This window comes from Haemaphysalis longicornis, unplaced genomic scaffold, assembly GCF_048455015.1.
Source record: "Haemaphysalis longicornis isolate Haplotype H1 unplaced genomic scaffold, Haemaphysalis longicornis Haplotype H1 scaffold_18, whole genome shotgun sequence".
Taxonomy (NCBI): domain Eukaryota; kingdom Metazoa; phylum Arthropoda; class Arachnida; order Ixodida; family Ixodidae; genus Haemaphysalis; species Haemaphysalis longicornis.
The window spans coordinates 4,300,256-4,320,052 of record NW_027526282.1 but is presented as its reverse complement, the minus strand read 5'-3'; the positions used below and the strand labels follow the sequence as shown (position 1 = coordinate 4,320,052).

The window sequence follows — 19,797 nt, the reverse complement described above, 5'->3', positions numbered from 1 at the left end:
ACGAAGCAAGCGGCCTGTAAAGGGTGCATCCTTCATACAGGGTCTTTTTGCGGGGAAGCAAGCTTTAGTACTTAAAAGTACGTTATACTTAGGGTTGTTCCTTTTAGTGTTTTATATTTTAACACGAAAGTGTTTTATGACGGGATACACCAAGATTTAACTCACGTCATATCCGTCACGGAAATGACGGCAGTACACCTTTCCCGAAGCGACCCGCCAGCAGGACGCCGCTCGCCAAGCACACCCACAAGAAAGCCGCCGACCCGCAAATCATGCTCAGCTGCAGATTTCGCTGCACATTTTACTTTCGTGTTTTACCGATTCCTATGACAGACGAATCAACCACAGTTTTGTAGATCTATATGCAGATCTATATATTGTAGATCTATACAGACGCGCATAGATTTTTGTCCGAAAGGAAACATTGCCCAATTACCCGCGAATACGCGTGTCATCGCATAGGCAATGGTGGTAGTTACGCGCACTTACGGGCGACTATGCTCGTGAGCGGTAAAAAAATACGAGTAATCGGGGAATCAAGATTACCCCCTTTTATGACAGATATAATCAGCAAAAAGACGTGTCGTTTCCCTGTGGAGCAGTTTACGCGTGTCTCGTGATGATGATTAGCAGCCATCTCTAGCTGCCTCTGCGCGAGATCGCGGGACGAAAATGGCATCAATCACTGATTCTTCTCTAGATCTATTATATAATTGGGTAACCGTTTTCCCAATTCCTACAGGCTGATTGTATAGGGCTATGAGGTGGGCGTTTTAGCCCCAAAAAGCCACCCCGTTTCTTGGCCAATCCTCCACGTGGGTATGAGCCACCAGAGGACGAACAAGAACAACAACAACAACGAAGAGCTCGAGTACACCTGCACGAGGATTCCGAACGCCCAGTGCCCACCGCAGTGCCGACAGCGTCTGCCAAGCCCCAACCACAGCAGCAGCTGCCGCTCGGAAACGTTCCGTTCTCTGAAACTCCCAGACAATGGCCTCGGAGTCGAGAAAGAGCTCGGAGGAATGCAGCAGTGCCATTCCGACGAAGCGCAGCTCCATGCCTCAGACGGATCCTGGGCTCTCAAAGAAAAGATCCGGATCTCATCCGTCCTCTGGGAGTGCCACATCTGCCAGAGGCCATCCCTCACTCGGACAGTCCTTGCGAAATGACTCCAGGCACGCCGGTGCTCTCAGTTTAGAAGGCTTAGTGCAGGATTCTCTCCAGGGTTGCCCAAAAAACCCAAAGGGACCGGCACTGGCTTCACGAGTGGACTTTTCGACCAACCGACCTTCAGCGAGACGTTTGCCGCACCCGAACGATCCCAAAAGCACGACCGTCCGGCCCTTGCCTTCTTTTTCGAGCGGCCTTCGCTCCAAAAAACCAGATGAAAATGGAACGCGAGGGGGTTCTTCGGCACGGCCGTTGCTTTCAGGTCCCGCCACCGAAGGTACCCTGAAAACGCGTAAGTTGAGGTCCTCGGTGAGGAGCATCCCTACCAGTGACTCCACCCAGGCGCACAGCCGCTTGCACAGTGACAGGATTTCTTCCATTGCGAGGTCTGCGCTCCCAGAAGGCTCTCCTTCCGCCCAAGTTCCAACCCTTCAAGCAACGAGCTATCGTGACCCGGATGGTCCGCCTTTTCCAGGTGGCCGCAGAAACACCAACGATCCGCAGACGCCAAAAGATCCAGCCGGCAAAATCAAACGTTTAACTGCAGGGCCGTCCCCCGTCAAAGCCGCCCCGGGCGACCCGCCGTCACGTTCCAAGGCAACCGCCACGACCAAAAGCTCGTCTTCTGCGACGGGTGAACCGAATCGCGTGGTCCGCGCTCCTCGAATCATTCGACTTCGCCGCGTACCCTCAACGGATAAGTCGCCAAGCCCGGACACTACGCAAGCCGCCTGGTCTCCCAGCGGACCTTCTCCCGAACCTGTTCCCGGGGAGGCCGAAGCACTGCCATCGGGATTCACCCAGGTGTCGCCACCACAGTCACTTGATCGCTCCCACCTGTCCAAGGAGCAGGGCTCTGCCAGGGGCTCTGTCTCCACCAGAGGATCAGGTGGCAACCTCGACCTCGACTCAGTGCGTCAAGCGAAGACCTGGATTCCACCCAGTCTTCTGCGGAAGGGCGCCAGAACCATTCGGCCCTGGCATCATCACAAAGGCCAGGCGAAAGCGCCAGCGAAGACTTCGCCTCCCGACGGTCTGCCGGACTGTGGAAGTGTAATGGCTGCTCCGCGGAGGTATGCCCTAGACTCGTGCATGTCTCAAAATGTCACGCGGGCTGCGTTGAAGGGAAGAGGGTATGAAACTCAAGAAATGAGTAGGAAGTAATGCCACAACGACTTTCGAAGAAGCAGAACGAAGGAACGGAACGCGCACACTTAAATTAGGCGCCCGCAAGTACAACGTGCACCCTATCACGTGTTCTGTGTCAAGAAGGTGGCGTAATTCCTCTCCCCAAACTCACATCTGGGTGAATTAGATGTTTCATTATCAAGTACTGACAGGCGCTCGTAGTCGAGTGGGTAGGATGAATGGCTCTAACTCCATTGGTCTACCAGACACAGGCTCGAATACTACCGGTGCCGGTGCTTTCCTTTCTCAAACTGACTGTTATAGTCTATCTCTGTCGAAACATCAACATTTGACTCTATCGAAACCTCAGCAGTCATTCAGGCATTGCGGAATCAGGGTGCAGACGGGAAGAACGTAAGAATAGCAAATGTCTACAATGGGTCCACAGCTGCCATCGTCCTTCATAAGGAGAGCGGTAGAATACCTGTAGAGAAGGGCGTCAGACAAGGAGACGCAATCTCTCCAGTGTTATTCACAGCTTGTTTACAAGAGGTATTCTGAACATTGTATTGGAAACAGGTGGGCGTAAGCAGGGTGTCGAACCGAAATTTTTTTGGGTTCGGTTCGGGTTCGGGTTCAAGGCTTTCGGGTTCGGTTCGGGTTCAGTTCCGGCGCACCATTCCGTTCCGGTTCGAGCCGGTTCGAACCGGTTCAAACGGGTTCGAACGGGTTCGGCGAAAAAAAGGCAGGCGTGTTTTTTTCTGTTAATTTTTTTGTGTTCGGTTTTCGTTTCCTTATCAGGTTTCTTGGTCAAAAACGAAGCCATAATGTAGTTTTTTTTTGTGCAAATGTTTTGTTTTTCAACTTTTCAACTTTGTTCGAAATCTTGAATGCTTGCAAAAAGTAGTCAACCAATACATCCAGTACTTAGATCAGGGAGTCGGAAAGTCCCTCAGACAAAAAGTACTGCTCTGTCCCCATCAGATAACTTACAAACTTGCTTGAAATATTTTTCTATCTTCCCCAGTCTTAGCGTTTTTCTACCGTTGGAATGACGTCATTACAGCGATGTAGCGGCTATTTTCCGGCTTTCCTGAAGTTGCGACATTAAAATGAAACCACAAAAGCGAAGCAGAAACGGAAGGCGTATCTGCTGGGATGAGCAAATCCCGCACTGATCCTCTGTGCTGGCAATAGCTATAATTTTTGCAGTGCTTCCAGATGCGAAGATAAGAGTGAGAGCGTTGATCTAAAGTGTTGAAGAGTTCTTCTAACTGTAAAATGTACTGCAAAATGTTTTCTATAGTAGGTCCACGATTACAACATTAACTGAAGCGAAATGAAAAATTCGCTCGGACACATAAGACTCCGTATTTGTATGAATTTGAAAGCCCTGCTTTTTATGGCCGCAAGTTTATTTTTATTGATTTAGTTTCTTTCATTTTTATAATTTAATTTAATTTATTCTTGGATCATAACACTGCAGTTTTATACCCCGCAGTTGTTTTCTTGAGGAAGAAAATGACGGACGATTACGACACTCGCTAATGCGAAATTTGAGTGCAGCGCGAACTGTAGTCTTCTCGGCGACGGCGCATAGATGCTGTGCCTCAGGAAGTGATCGCGTCATCAGTTAATGCACGACGGCGCGCGGCATACTCTGTCGTTATCTCGTAAGGGGTTGCCACTGTGAAGCACGTCTCGCACGGTCACGGAATTAAGCCCTCCCCCTCACACTTTCGCCATACTTGCAACCTCCGTTTTCCTGCTATACTCCGTGACAACTTAAGAACGGCACCGGAAGTTGCCGCTGTGCCTTATCACCGTAGCCGGATGTTTCTCCGTGCGGCGCAAGTAGGGCGTTACTGGAAATATTTTGAACACGGCGTGAGCCATTCCCGTGATTTTTTGGACTTAATATGCTTATAAACGACTCCAGTGACGACAAACAAACTGCGTGATACAAGGCAGACGATATCATGCATTCATAGCAAACCCCTTTCAAAACGCGCGCGCACTGACGTCACGGGTCCGGCGCTTTGGCGGAGTGATACACTACATGAGGTGGTGCCGTTCTTGAGTTGTAACCGAGTATAGCTCTATCTTCGGTGGCGTCTTCGTTCACTCGGTTACAACGAGTCCAACGCTGAGGGACTACGCGAAACCACAGGAGCGGGTAGGTCTGCGTTCTAACGCATGGCTCTACGTAGCCGCTGTGCAGCCATGTGATCCACTCCCTTCGCCGACAAGTGACGGGCCGCACATCGTCTCCAAATAATGCGTTCTCGCCACAGTCTTCTGAAAGGAAAACAGGTAGCCTCCTGACCAGTGGGCAGCACACGGGTGCCTCCGACGCCTCCCCCTCGGTGCATCTTCGCCAGAATCTTCTGGTAATGGGCAACCTCCCAACAGACTGCCTATTGCCCCGTCCTACTAAGCAGACGACCCGTCCGCCCACAATCGTTTTAATGCGTACCATTCTTTGCCCACAGCAAGGACCGTGCAACCACCTTCATTTCCCCAAAAATACCGATCTCGGGGGAGTTCCACCTGCAATCGCTATAATAGCGTAAATGGAGATAACTGGTCGCACACAATTTCTGAAAAACTAAAAAATAAAAAAAGTAATCACCGAAACTGGCAAACCGTGTGGCCCCTGCATTTCCACAATAATGAGGATTTCGGGAAATTTCTACCTGTAATAGTTATGTAGGGTAAATGGATATAATTAGTCGAACAAAATTTATAAATGTAAAAAATAAAAAAAATGTCAAATAATTGCGGAAACTGGCGAACGGTGTAACACCCGGCATTTCCACAATAAGGCAGATTTCGCGAGTTACAAATGTAATCGTTATAATAGCGCAAATGAAAATAATTGGTCGAACGAAATTTTGAAAAACTATAAAATAAGAAAAATATTAAGCAATTAAGGAAGATGGGAAACCGTATAACTGCCTGCATTTCCACAATAATGGAGATCTCGCGAATATTCCATTTGTAATTATAGCAGCGTCAATTGAGATAATTGGACTGACAGGATTTATAAAAACCAAAAAAATTGGCTGTAGAAACTCACACTGAGGACAAGCGGCATAGGAATGCTACGCATTAGTAAATAATTGTTTGAATTTCTGCAGAATTTTTTTAGTATCCTGGAGTGTCACCATGGACAGCATTTTGCGTCTCCGCCGCCTCCCCCCTCCGCCCGGGCGTCTCGTGGCGGGCCGCCCCTCGTCCCGAAATCACGCATCCTCACAGGAATCGCCTGCCTGGCAGGCAGCCAGGCAGGCAGGTAGTTTACTGGCAAGCGGGCGGTCTTTTTGGCGGGCAGGAGAGCCTGAGCGCCCAACATCTTTTTTGGTTCCACCAAATGTCTAGGCACGCACGCGCGCATGCACCCCTGTTTTCGCACAATGAGGCAAATAATTTTGCATTTAAATAAATTGATTGGTCTGCTACGCTTTTCATGTACCCTTGTTTCAACGGCGCTTTAGCTTTTACACGAAATCATTAGCACTGCTAGAAGTCGAAAACAGTCTCGCGTCGGCGTCAACCTCCGACTGTCAAGCTTGGCTGGTGGCGTTTAAAGCGATTTCCTTCTGCTCATCTTTCATATGCTAACGTACCAGTTAGAAAGAAAGAACGGCTTTAATTACTCATTGGACGCCGTGTACCGGACGGCATTGGATAGGGAACCACCGGAGATAGGAACTTGCTAAATGGCACTTCAGCGACAGGTGAGAGCGGTTGGGCTCTACGAAAGATAATAGCTGAGTGAAGTCACAAGCAGCAGTAATTATCCCTCGTAGAGAGAGGGAAAATGAACTTTAAATAAATCGAGGAAAAGTTTCAGAGAGGCGTCCTCATTCAAGGGGTAGAGTCGACAGTCGTTTACATCAAGAGAAACTGATTTTCCAGGCCGGAGATGGCCAAGGCTTTCTCCCAAATCTCTATGGAAACGTGTAGGTTGGGTGGATCGAGGGTGGACTTAGTAGAGGGCGAGCCGCCTACGGTGTGTATGAGGTTCCCAGGCTCCCCACAGAAGCGACGAAATGGAGGGAATTGTGTCCCGTCAAAGAGGTGAAGACTGGTGATGGGTGGGAAGGTGTTAATCCGCAGTGCACGGAATAATCTTTTAGTGATTTGTGCGGGAAGGAATACGTTCTACGGGAGAGCCTATAGTGCTAATTAATTTCCTGGTATGTATACAGGATGCATGCGCTCGGGCTCGGCTTCATCAGCGCTGGCTAAGCGGGTCAAATGTCCAGCCACGAGGTTGGTGATCTTGTCTGCCGGCGATGCGAGTATGAGCTGGTGCCCATACAATCCTGGCTGGTCTCGTTGGTGGTCTCTGCTTGTTCATTCGAAGTGTTGTAACATGCAATAGACTGTTGGCAAAGTTGCGCCACGCCTGATAAGAGTCTGTTATGAGACTTTTGGCGGCCCTTTGGCTAAGCGCACGTGCTATCGCCTCTTCCTCAGCTTGGAAGGGGCTGTGTTCGGGGGTTGAGATGCTACACCTGTGGAAGGCTGCAGAACGGTAGCACGAAGAAAGAGAAGGTATCGGAGAATGCTATGGGGTGTCTTTCGCATCAAACCAGTTGATCGTTCCTTTTTTTTTCTTTCAGTTTAGTTGCTTCCTAGTCTTACCTCATATATATACACATTTTGAGAACCTTTTGGTGAATATAAGACATGCATTAGGTAATTAGTTTTTAACTTCAGTGCGAGATGTAAATCTTATGCGAGAAATAACATAAGAGCGTAATACGTGCATAAAAAAGGCCTTTTATAGCGTTCAGGTGGTCGACACATAACTTTCCGGCTATTTTGTGCGTAACTAAATTTCCTGATTGGTCAAGAAAGAGAACGCTGCAAAATTTACAAATGCCAAGGACCCCAAATCTATCATGTTTGGTCCAACCCTCCAATCCGCCTTAATGACCCGCTAATTCCTCTAATCCATATTAATCAACACCGCAGTCCCACTGATTCACATTAGCTCATTCACTCATCTCACTATACCACCCCAGTCTACCCGCTAATCCGTATTAATCGACTTAAATCCATGCATCGAAATGCTATCGCATTTACTTTAAAAGTGAAATTTAGAAGGCCCCAATTTTTTTTTTCAATTCTCATGTTCTCCTAGGGCAGTAACCAAAGGACACAACGGCACTGTACAAGAAAAAGTGATGGTGACGTAGAGAACTGTGAGTGCTGTTTTTATATAAGTGCCCACTCAAACTAAAATAAGTGGAAGATACGGATTTATTGTTCATGGTGTCTCTGAAGGCCTTTGCAAGCGGACACGGATGCATTCGAATTAACAACATGAAAACTTCACACGATTTTAAACACACTGCAGATAGAAACCATAAAGAATACCCCATGATATGTTGCCACGGAATATGCGTTCTAACTTATGTTATTGTGAATGCAAAATTATAATTTGGGGAGATGAGCAATACCTAAAACAAACTAGTAGTGTATACGGACTTTACATTAAATTTAGGGTAATAATAAGATGAGAACCTTATGTGCCTTGGGAACTGCAGACTATGCAAAATATTGCGTGGTGGCGTCTGGCGAATGGTAAAAATATCTTCGGATGCAAGGTAGGGTACCGGGATGGAAAACTAGAAATCACAGTTTTGAGGCCCCGGAACCGGTTCGGAACGGTTCCTTCAATTCGTTCCGGTTCGGGTTCAGTTCCAAAATGGCGGAAAAAATACGGTTCCGGTTCAGTTCCGGTTCCGGGCAAAAATTCGGGTTCGGTTCCGGTTTTCGGTTCGGTTCCGGTTCCGGTTCGACACCCTGGGCGTAAGGGTTAAGGGAGAATACCTTAGTAACCTCAAATTTGCTGATGACGTTGCCTTGCTAAGGAACTCAGAGGACGAATTGCAAAGCATGATTCCCGCACTGGAAAAGCAGAGTAGTATCGTGGGCCTGAAAATTACATGCAGAAAACTAAAGCAATGCTTAATAACCTCGGGAGACCACAGCGGTTTGAGGTACACGTGGCGAGGCAGTCTGGAAGTGGTAAGCGAATATATCTCCCTAGGCCAAGTTGTGACACCGGATCCCAACCACGAGACAGAGATAATTGGAAGGATAAGAATGCGGCGGAGTGCTTTCGGCAGGCATTCTCAGATAATGAATGGCAGCATACCATTGTCCCTGAAGAAAGTGTATGACAGCTGCATCTTACCGGTACTCACCTACGGGGCAGAAGCTTGGAGGCTCACTAAGAGGGTTCAAATTAGATTCAACTGAGCGTTCAACTCAACCGTTCAACTCAAGCGTTCAACTCAAAGGGTTCAACTCAGCGAGCAATGGAACGGAAGGTCACAGGTGTAATATTAATGGACAAGAAGAGAGCGGTGAGAGCGGTGTGGGTCAGGGAACAAACGCGTGTTGAGGACACACTAGTAGAAATTAAAAAGAAGAAATGGGTGGGGGAAGGGCATGTAATTCGAAGGCAAGATGACCGTTGGTCATTACGGGTAACAGAGCGGATCCCTAGAGAAGGCAAGCGTTGCAGGGGGCGGCAGAAAGTTAAGTGGGCAGATGAGCTCAAGAAGTTTGCGGGAATAAATTAGTCGCAGTTAGCACCGGACCAGGATAACTGGAGATCCATGGGAAATGCCTTAGCCCTGCAGTGGGCGTAGATAGGCTGGTGATGATAATGACTGTTATACTGGATTTTGTGAAACGGCGGAATGAACGAATGGCTAATAAGCTTCGCTGTTAATAATGAAAAGAGCCTCTATAGGAAGGGCGCTATACAAGAGGGCACCATCTCACCGAAATTATTTACAGCTTGCGTAGAAAGGGTACAGGAAGCTCTACTGAGACATGGAGGATGTTTGAGTCAGTTGAGATTGAAGGATGACGTCGTCTTGTCCAATGGTACTGGAGATAACGTCCAAATTATGCTTCAGAGATGTGCACAGAAATCCTTCTCGAGGGTTAACCCCTTCAGCCCTGATTTTTTTATTTTAAGCAAAATAATATTTCCTGCGTGTTTTCTTAAACTTTAGGGTCCCATAAGGCCCCAACCAAAAAATAGAGCTGGGCGTGCAAGTAAATACATATTTATGAATGAGGCAAATAATTAGGACATCTGACAATTAAAAATTGTATATCGAGCAGAGACATGACTATTGCATGTTTTCATAAATTTTAGGACTACATGAACCTACAAACAAAAACAAAAATAAGCTTCGTAATGCACGTATTTATGGTATTTAAAGATTTAGAAGCTTGGGAATAAAACTCGGACCGCCATTGTTTTCAGCTTCAATGCCACAACTCCGTCTTCCCCGGAACTTCTTTGTAGCGTGTAGCTCCAGTAAAACAAAACAACAGTTATATCTATCGCAATAAGCATCAATGAAGAACAATTCCCCCCAAAATTAGCAATTTTGGTTTCGCTCTCAATGCGCTAGATGAACTTATATGTGATGGCGTCAATTTACACCACCAGGGCCGAAATGGTTAAAGATAAAGATGTTTAAGATGAACCTAATGTTAAATTGACGTGCAGAAGCGTCTGAGCAGTCTAGGCAGCAATCGGTTACTAAAAGAGGTGGATGGATGTAATTGTTTTGGATAACTTGTCAATGCCGATCCAAACCATGAGAAGGAAATCAGGCGGAGAATTACTCTGGGCTGGAGAGCATTCGGCAAACACCCTGAAAAAACGAACTGTAGGCTACTTATCTGGTAAAAACATAACTATTCGAACCATGCGCACTCCCGGTGTGTCTAAATTACGCCTCAAAAACGTGGAAGACGATAAACTTTCATCGGCCCAACGAGCCCCGGTAGGAAGAATTGCAGGAGTAACGCTTGGAGATAAGAAGCGAGAGTCTGAAATTATAAAGCAAACTCGGGTGGGCGATATCCCGGCAGAAATCAAGAGAAAGAATTGCAGTTTGGCTTGACATGTGGTGTCGCAAACTGACAACTCGGGCACCACCAGGGGAAAGGAGCAGGGGGAGAGCGGTAACTCCGTAGAGTGACCGGTAACAAGCGCAGAGGCTCACGGGTACGTCGTCGGCTCCCGCCACTTCCGTTGTGAAATCTCTTCTGCCCTCCCGTACGCCGGTGGCTTTCGGGCGCGTGTGTGCGTGTTTATTTTTCACAGTGTGCTTACCTGTCGGAAAACGCCCAGCAGGGTCAATCGTTGTTACTTATAAAAATCCTGGTGCATGCGTTTTTCCCCAGGCGGAAACAGATAAACAACAAGCACATACGCGCGTGAAAGCCAACGGCGTATACGGGAGGCCAGGAGAGCTCCCGAGCCGGAAGTGGCGGCCCTCCGCGAGAGAAAACAATGCACCCATGAGCCTTTGCGCTTTTTACCGGTCGCCTATCGGGGTGGGACAGAAAGGATTGGGACACCGCGGTACGGGGGAGTTGGAAGGAATGACAGATGCCTTCATCCTGCAGTGCAACTTAGAGAGGCTGATTATGATGATGATGATGACGACGATGATGATGCTGATGACGAGCCCTCGTTTCTCGTATGCCGCCTACTGAGAATCGGAAACTTGGTGCAGCGTAAATCCAAGCTGTACCCAATGCGCCAGCTGAGGCGACGTTTTTGATCTCCGTTTCGCGTTCCACCCAGGGGATCTCTGGCGATTGCATTGGGCAGCAGTTCCGGCGTCTCGCGGGCCAACTCGCCCAGCACGTCACCGCCGGAAGCGAAGCTTAGCACGGTACGTCTGCTCCGCTTTGTAAAGCAAAGCTTTCTAGCTCTACCAGCCAACGGCTCATTCGTGGCGTGCGGGACAACAAACTCCCAACGCGGCGGAGGCGGGGGGAGCGAGGGGGGCGGAGGGTTTAACTCGCGGAGCACACTAGAGATGGCGCGGCGAATTTACGCAGCGTTCCCCGCGTGGAACTGCCTGCTCGCCGGCGTCGGCGTCGGCGGTACGGCTTTGTCGTCTGCGACCGTTGTTCTGGGCCTGTTTTGGTGCAGCTTCGCGTCCACTGCGCGCTTCCTTCGCACGGCTTGATTAACTTGTTCGACAGCACCTCCAGGGTAACCCACACCCAACGGAATTAACTAATCGTACGGCAGACATACGTTAAGGATTGCTTTGAAGGGCGAGAAAACAAAGTGCACAAACCACATACAGATATCTGGCCGCTATAGAAACGCTACCTTTTGCTCACTGCTTGCCACGAATGGGTCTCCGTTTTCTAAATTAGTGTGTTTTAAAAGGTGTTACAAAATGCGAAATTAGCAACTGGTTTTGATAAATAGCGATTATAAAAGTTCCCTCAGCTTTCTCGCAGTACTCAAACTTACTAAACTAACTAGTTGAAATCGGTATAAATGGGAATCACTAACATCACAAGCCGAATTGTTTCGGTGTCTGCGCTTGTGTCGCGCGGTGGTATAGCCCCAAGCTAGCACATCAGGATGGCTAGGTTCCGCTTTCTAACCCTTCGAAAGACGCTCCTCTCCGTTTTCTTTCTACTGACTCACGGCCGGGCTACAGCGGCGGCGTCCGCCGCCCTAGCCCGGCCGTGGCCGACCCTGCTGCGGCATTCCAGACGGCGCCCCCGCGAATTCCAGGTAACGGCTGGCAAAATCTCTGGTTTCACTGTTTGTAGACCCACGTGTGTGAATTGAAGTGACGTCGCATGGGTAATTATTGTGGGTGTCGTTTAAAGCTTTGATTTCCAGCCACCTTCACAGCGTGGATAGGAGCCAATTTTTTTAAATGCCACTAGCAAGACACCTATCGACCACCGCTTCCGCTATATTTAACGCCGCGTAGGACGATTACTCTCATGGGTTAACTGTAAGGGTCTAGTTATTTTATCAACCTCTCTTCCAGGCTTCATAGACCGTAAATACGCCAAGAAAGGAACCGCGATTTCAAATGTTTCAGTGAAGTCACGCAGTACAAACTAAGAGTAGACGCCCACGCAGAATTCCGTACTCCTGTGGTCTCCCCCACCTCTGCTTCCGTTATTAGTAACAGCAAACAAATCCTGAAAGAAAGCGTATTGAGAGCTCTAATAACGTGTGACGCTTCCAGCTCAGTTTTAATTAGCGCCGCTGCTCCGTGTTCCTTACAGAAGCCAACCGGCCAGACGTCCTATGAAGGGGGCGATCGAGAGCCGTCGGTGACCGTCCGCCGCTGTGTGTTCGCATGCATCATCAGTGTGGTCATTATCGCCATGGCCGTTATGTGGGTGCTGGCGATGACACTGCAGTGGAAAGGGCCAAAGCGTGTGGAACTAGAGTCGTGCCAGACGGACGCGTGCCGCTATTACGCCTCCCTGTTGGCCCAGGCAGTCGACGTGGAGGCCAATCCGTGCGACGACTTGTACCAGTTTGTCTGCGGAGGCTGGCTTCGAACGGAGAGCCAGCAGGTCGCCATACAGAACTGGGAGGATTTCCTGGACCGTTCCATGACTAGCCTCGTCAAATACGATTCCGGGATTGACGCTGACAAAAGCCTCCACGATGTCGCCCGCTACATAAAGGCGTGCCTTGCTCCTCTCACCAGAGACAACGTGGACGAGGTGAAGCAAGTGTTGCAGGCTGGGAGGATGCCATGGCCGTCGCAAGCCGAGCCAAGACGAGCCGATTTCTTAGCGGCCGTTTTCTATATGTCCCGAATCGTGTACGCGCCGGTGTTCTTCGACACTCGCACCATGGCAGTCGGCACAGTACGGCGCTTACTGTTGTTCGCGAAAGACGACGCTTACGAGGTGACGTACAGCAATTTGAACACGCACGTGATAATGGGCCGCATCCAGGAACACTACCGCGCTTGTTGCCAGGCGTTCGCATTCCACGGGGCGAACGCCAGCCGGTGCGAGCAGCTTCTCGAAGACTTCGTCCGGATGAAGAGCTTCCTCGACCGTAATGCCGGATGGGTCACAAAGAGCGAGAAGTCGAACAACCCGACTTATTACCTGCGATACACGCCATCGGTACCCATGTCTCGCTGGGAGCCGCTGATAAAACGCTATTTGAACACGACAATACGCCATCTCAACGGCGTACTAATTGATAACTCTAACAAGTTTGGGTCCGTGTTCAAAGCTCACGAGCACTTCGGCGAAGAGAAAATGCTTGACCTAGTGGGGTGGCTCAGCGTTCAAGTTCTCATACAGTATACAAATATTAAGTTGATCAATAGTTACCACCTCGACTCCTCCACCGGACGCAAGGAGCAACGCAAGCTGTGTTTCACGATGGCGTATATGGCGTACGGACACGTCGTAGACCGCGCCATCCTTGCCGATGCCCAAGCAGCGGAACGGTACGTAGAAGAGCTCGCTGAAAAAGTTCGAACGGCTTTCAAGGATGCCTTGGCAGGCGGTAGTATTCTTCGAGGTAACCCGAAGCCCGAGCCTGCTAGCGTCAAGCTGAACCGGACATTCGACATTCTCAAGGCATCATCATCGGACCCGCAGCCCGGCGACCTGCACGGCGGTTTTTCGATAATTACCGACGAACCTCTGGCGAACAAAATGACACTCACCTCGTACTTGAGCCAGTTCAACGTTACCGCCATGAACACAGCCAGACCCGAATACATTCTGTACAGCGCTTACGACTCGACCGCCTTCGATGGCTTCCGGCTGAATCCCCAGCACCTGACGGCTCCCTGGTACTTTCCCGGTGCTCCAGCGGGAGTGCTGATCGGCGGGCTTGGCGTGAGGCTCGCCGGAGCGCTGTTCGCGGACTACGTGGACCGTTCCGCGAATTCCTCGGCCACGTACGCCGACAATGCGCAGTGCCTCGACCCATATGGCGTCCACGAGGAATTCGGTACCGACGTTCAGCTGGCCACCGCGGCCCTGGGCGTGGCGTGGAGCCTCTACGAGCAGTCCAGGAGCTCCTCCCGTCCGGTCGTCCCGCCGTATCCCAGCGAGGACGCCCTGGTGTTCGCCTTCCCCTGCTGGCTGCTCTGCGGGGGCGCTGAGCGGGCCCGCCTCCTGTGCAACACGCCAGCCATGCACAGCCCGCAGTTCGCGCGCGTTTTCAACTGCTCCGCCAATTCGAAGATGAACCCGAAGTTCAAGTGTACGATGAGGGTCTAGGCCTCGTTGTGCGTAAGTGCCGAGACGCATAATGACCCCCTCTTCTCCCTCCCTCCCCGCGCCGTCTCTCGTCGCTTTCTTTTTGGCGTGTACTGAATAATTCGAAATGCTCCAGGTGTGGGCAAACTGATCCGGTGAAGTGTCTCTTTCGATGCCACGATACCTGTCTCGATATGTCGACCTGAGGTAATGAAACATGATTTAGCTGAATCTGTCGTGATGATAGGGCGACAATATTCAATGACATTAAATATTTAATGCCAGCTTTCAACACCACACCTTACTAGGAAACGTCGACAGGCTTCACGCCCAAGATTTGTAGGAGTGAAATATAAATACGCATGTGTTATGTTATGTACGAGTACGCGTATGTGACGAATGGGGCACATTTCTAGTACAGACTGTGAGACGGAACTTCTTGTGATTAGGTTTATATTCTACCTGCTAACGTGCACAAAAGAAAGAGGTGCATGTGAAAGCTAATAGATTCCGTAGAGCAGCTAGAACACTAAGAAAGCGCATTTTCAATGTCCTGGGAGATGAAATAGTGTTCTCCATCGTTGTTTTGGTGACCCGGGGGGCAAGCGCATCCGCGTACATTGGTCTTTGCTCTGTTGCGCGAAATATTCCGTTTCAGGGGACGCATATTGACCATTCGACGTATGCGTACTGTGAAATGCTCTGACTTTAATATATGTGGTGGCAGGGCTCCTTCAAGATTGCGTGAATTTGCTTTTCAGTATGCTCCTTGAAAAAACCAAGTCGATGCACTCCCTGCAGGAATAGCGCTAACATTTTTTTTAGTAATGCCGAAACTTAAATCACACATAAACAGTGACGAGAAAAATGTAGTTGTGATTTTTTGTGGCATAGAAGTGTAGCGTACACAGTACTGCTCTACATTTTGTTCTTTTGCTGACAACAGAACAAGAAACGAGGGGAACTCCTTGTTTTACTTTTTCGTCTCCGAACTTAGGAAATGAAAGTACTTAAGTGATCCAGTAAACGTCATTGCACTTTATGCTGAACAAACGCGATTTTTCGGATAACATAAATGCAATTTCCAATGAGAGTATTGGAACAGTTTGCTTGTGGGCGTGTTATGTTCTGGCTGACCAGGTAGAACGAGTCACAGCTCTGGTGGTGACTCAATCTCGTTAACATCTTTGTTGCTCTGAGGACGCTGGACTGGAAGCGTTGAAATTCCTACAAGGTCTGGCATGAAATCTCTGTGACCACCGGTTTTACATTGGCATGAATAAGAAGGCTGTGCTACGGATATCGAACTGCGAGGTAGATTAATTTTTATTCCATCCTTAGGTCTGTCACACAGCTGAAAAGCATCTTGGTGGTCTTGTCTGAACTGACGCTTGAAAAAAAAAAATCTGGGTTTAATGTATCGCCGGATGTGTGAATGAGTGCTGCATGCAATACACATGAAGTGTCTCAATGCAGTACACTAGCGAACGATGATAGTTCCATACAAAGCAGTTTGGTTCTTCAATGGCGTGGAATGCATGCAGGCAACCAAGTGTGCGCCGCCATATCTGTTGCCAAGCGTCTGTTGCTAGGCGAGAGAGAGAGAGAGAGAGGAAAACATCTTTATTCGCCCTTCTATAAAGGCTTCTGCGTTGCTGGGGGAAGGAGCTGCTGTTACCAGTCGCCCCCAAGAACTGTTTCAATGTGTTGGAGGAGGGCCTCCTAGTGCTCCTCTTCTGTCAGTCGTAATGAGGAGGTGGTCAATTGTCGGACTGAGGGCGCGTACCGGCCGGCGCTTTTCGTCCGCTTGCGGAGAGCGAGTTTGAGTTGTTTGTTTTTGGGGATCCTCTGGGGGGTCAAGCCACTCCGCCCAAATGCCAGGAGTAGGGGAAAGGGAGTCTGTGTATGTTTCTTGTCTGTATAATCTCTAAACAGTCCCACATGCAGTGCTGGTTGTTAGGGTACCCGTGACCGCAGCGTGGGCAGCTAGGGTGGCCAGGTTTATTTTCTATGTAGTGCATGATATGTGGGGTGCGTAGGACACCCGCTTGAGCTCGGCGGATGCAACTACGTTGTGCGCACGGCCCGCAGATCAGGCACTCCTCTTCTCCTCCAGTGCGCCGTCACTCGTTACGTAGGGCTCCGCGGGATGGCGGTACTTGTCCAAGCTAAGCACGACTGTGAAACGTGACTGTGTTTAACGTTACAAACTCTACCTCAACGAACGCTAAGTATTGCCTCGAGTTCAATGTGAGTGCGATTAATAACATATCTGTTGACGCCACCGCTTAGAATCGGATTCGAACGGAGCAGATGACGCACGCCGGTGTTTTTTTTTCTTCGGCGTGCTGGCGCAGTGGCCCAAGCCGCGCCGTGTCCGTGGCGCATCGGCCATGCCTGTGGCCGTTTCCACTTTTCAACGAATACTGCCTATACTTGTGTGACGACAAGCTCCACTGCTGTAGTTCTATGAGGGAGTTCCTAAAGTGATCGTGCTTTATTTTCATTTTTGATTACAACGTAAACTGGCCTAGGCATGAATCTACCATCTAACAATGCTTTCGTGCCTGTTTGTTTTCAAAAATTAACGAATGGTCATTAGGGCTTCCTGGCGTTGCACCATCCTCTTGTAGCATACACTGCTTAGTTTTGAGCCTCTTTGTACATGCTGGCCCTTTTAAGCCCTAGTCGTTGACTTGGCATAGCACTATGTTTAACGATATGTTTAATGACTGCATAGAAGAAGACAAGGTGGTAAAAAACATCTTTACTGGGCAAGCATGCAAGGTAGGGGGAAAAGGATGTGGTCAGCCTCCTGTGTCCAAGAGGCGCGCGCGTGCCTGTTCAGAATCCAGGGCTCGTTGCACCGGGGCGAGTTGATGCTGCGGCGCCGAGCTGGTCAGCGCAGACTCCCACTGCTCAAGGGAGGGGGAGTGGATGGGGTGGGGGTGGTGGAGACTTTATGGGGACACGTGGTGGGGACATGGTAGGTTGTGAGAGGGGCGTCACATTGTGGGCAGTTGTGGGGGAAAAGGGACAGAGATATATGGGAAAGGATAGTGTTGATTTAGAACGTTTCTGTTTGCAGACACCGATATATGTGAGCTCGGTGGTTAAAGAGACTGTGGTGCGGGGGAGGGTATACGTTCTTCTGGTGCGTGTGTAGTGCGCGAGGAGGGAGATTGTCAGAAAAGCACAGGTTCCGAGTTGCTCAGTGGCGACTGGGACTTTCCACAGTGCCAATAACCAGACGAGGGCGCTTGCGAAGAGCACAAGGAAACACATTCTCAAACAAGCACTACGCAATGAAACATGCCAAGACTACAGGCTGAATTACAAATGGGACCACATGACAACTCACAATTAGACGACACCTACATTAAACTAGGAAATAGCAATTCTAAAGAAAGCACAAAGAAACGTCCGCACGAAATGTTCAGCGCGATGCGGCGGTGTCGTCAGGGCGTCGTGGGATCGACCAACGATGCGCAGCGAGGTGCGACATGGCAACGATGCCGGCGTCTCGCGTGCTGGGACGTCAACGAGGAAGACGCACCGTTTTCCTCGTAGACAATGGTTTGCTCGGCACCCGCTCACGACCAGGTGCCATGTTACAGCGGCCAGCTGGTAGCAGGCAACCATGCAACTGCCGGCAGACGACGGGCAGCAGGTGGATGGTCGCCAAAGCTGCACGCCTTCACGAGTCAGGAGTCGCGCCTCGGCACAGGATGCCAAGGCGTCAGGTTGGACCACTCTCGAGCTCGGGCCCCAAAAACCCGACGACCCTTGTGTGTCTTCCATCTGGACATCGCGCTCGTCGAACCTGTTCCGTCAACTCCCCCGGTCGCTCTCTCGTTCCTTACAAGCTCGTTTCTTCCGGGGGCCTCGACGATGATGATGATGACGATGATGATGATGATGCCCCCAAAATTTCTGGCACGTACCCACAGGGGGGGGGGGGGAATTGGCCAGAACTAAATCACTTATTGAAATTCGTTTGTACTTCAAAATACTAATTTATTTCCGGAAAGAAAGAAGCCGTAAAATTAAGGTTTGCTATGATTAAAACCCCAATTACCCTTTAATTAGTATCCTTTAGCAATTCAAGCGATCTGAAGCAGAAAGGTAGGGTGCCTCCCACAGTCCACGCCATCCCCTCGTGTGGCTTTTTTTATTGCGCATATACGCCCTTCGGCATGAACTAAATGAAGTCCAGCAGTCCCGTCTCCGCAATGAAGTTAAGGAGGGGCCGGTATTGGGGGCCGTGCGTCCAGCGGCGAAGGTCAGGTGTTCGTCCTGGGTGGCCCTCAATGTGCGAACTCCTGCTGTCTGGAGACCCTGGCATGTCCCCAGGAGGTGGTCCAGAGTCGCTTCAGAGGCAGGGGCTTCGCAGAAGGGGCATGTTTCTGGGAACTTGCGTTCTCCATGAGGCCTTTATCGACGTGGTCAAAGCTGCACCCACGCGGATTCTCCGGAGCACCACCTCCTCGCGGCGAGTTAAACCGCCAGAAAGGTCCGATCCACGCGGAGGAAGAAGGGTGCGCGTGGAGAGCCGGAGAAATTCCTTGTGAATGATGAGGGTGTCACTCTTGATGCTGGTGTGCATCATTCATACTGGTGTGATGATGGTGGTAGTGGCATGGGCGATGACAAGCGCTTCGGCTGAGGTAACGGAACACCAATAATAATTATAGGCTTGTACACTTTCTTCAGTAGTAAAATAATTTAAAATTGCCCGACGCCTTTTGGGTCACTTTGATTGATGCAAAGAGTGCCGGTTAGTCTTTTTGCATTACGGCGCATAACAGGAAACGTTCCACAATATGACTGAGTTCAGGTTAGCTTGGAAGCCTTTGTTTTACTGCTTGTAGGGAAGGTTACATTTCTCTGTAATAGCACTATTACTGGGTAAGGCTTATTTTTTTCTGACGTCTGGTGCAACTGCTTTGTTAAGCATTGGTTGCGGTGTAACGGTTCTCTAAAGCTTGTGTTTAGTAACACAAATCTTGTACCATGCTAAGTTTGCATGTGAAGTTAAAATTTTTTAGTGAGCAGGTTTGTTTCTAAAAATGTAACCAGCAGTAGTGCAAAGTTGTGGGCATACACAAGTTGCGAGCAAAAATAAACGCTAGCTAATTTTTTCCTTGGTATTTTTACCAGCTCATCATAATGACCAATTTGCTCGAAAGAGCAAGAAAATATGACAATTTTTTTTTCAAGTAGTATTTAGCTAAGGGCTGTAAAGGTACAAAGCTTAATAAGAAGATGCATGTTAATGTTATAGTCCTGCTTGCAGAAAAATGTGTACGGGGCAATCAGTTTTTCCGGTATTTTTCCGGGGTGGTGCTTGTATGTTTTTAGTGCCCCTTCTAGCAGTGGTCTGATAGGCAGTGGGTATCTCAGCTGGTGAAACGCTTTTTAAAGCTTATT

General features: G+C 49.3%; 1 protein-coding gene across 1 annotated transcript; it reads left to right on the top strand.

Moving 5' to 3' along the window:
- Positions 1-821: 821 nt before the first annotated feature.
- LOC144166629 (uncharacterized) lies at positions 822-14,388 on the top strand. The gene is made up of 4 exons (XM_077696169.1): positions 822-1,157; positions 1,948-2,246; positions 10,943-11,033; positions 12,409-14,388. The coding sequence occupies exons 1-4, from the start codon at positions 822-824 to the stop codon at positions 14,386-14,388; spliced, it is 2,706 nt and encodes a 901-aa protein (XP_077552295.1).
- The last annotated feature ends 5,409 nt before the right edge of the window (positions 14,389-19,797 follow it).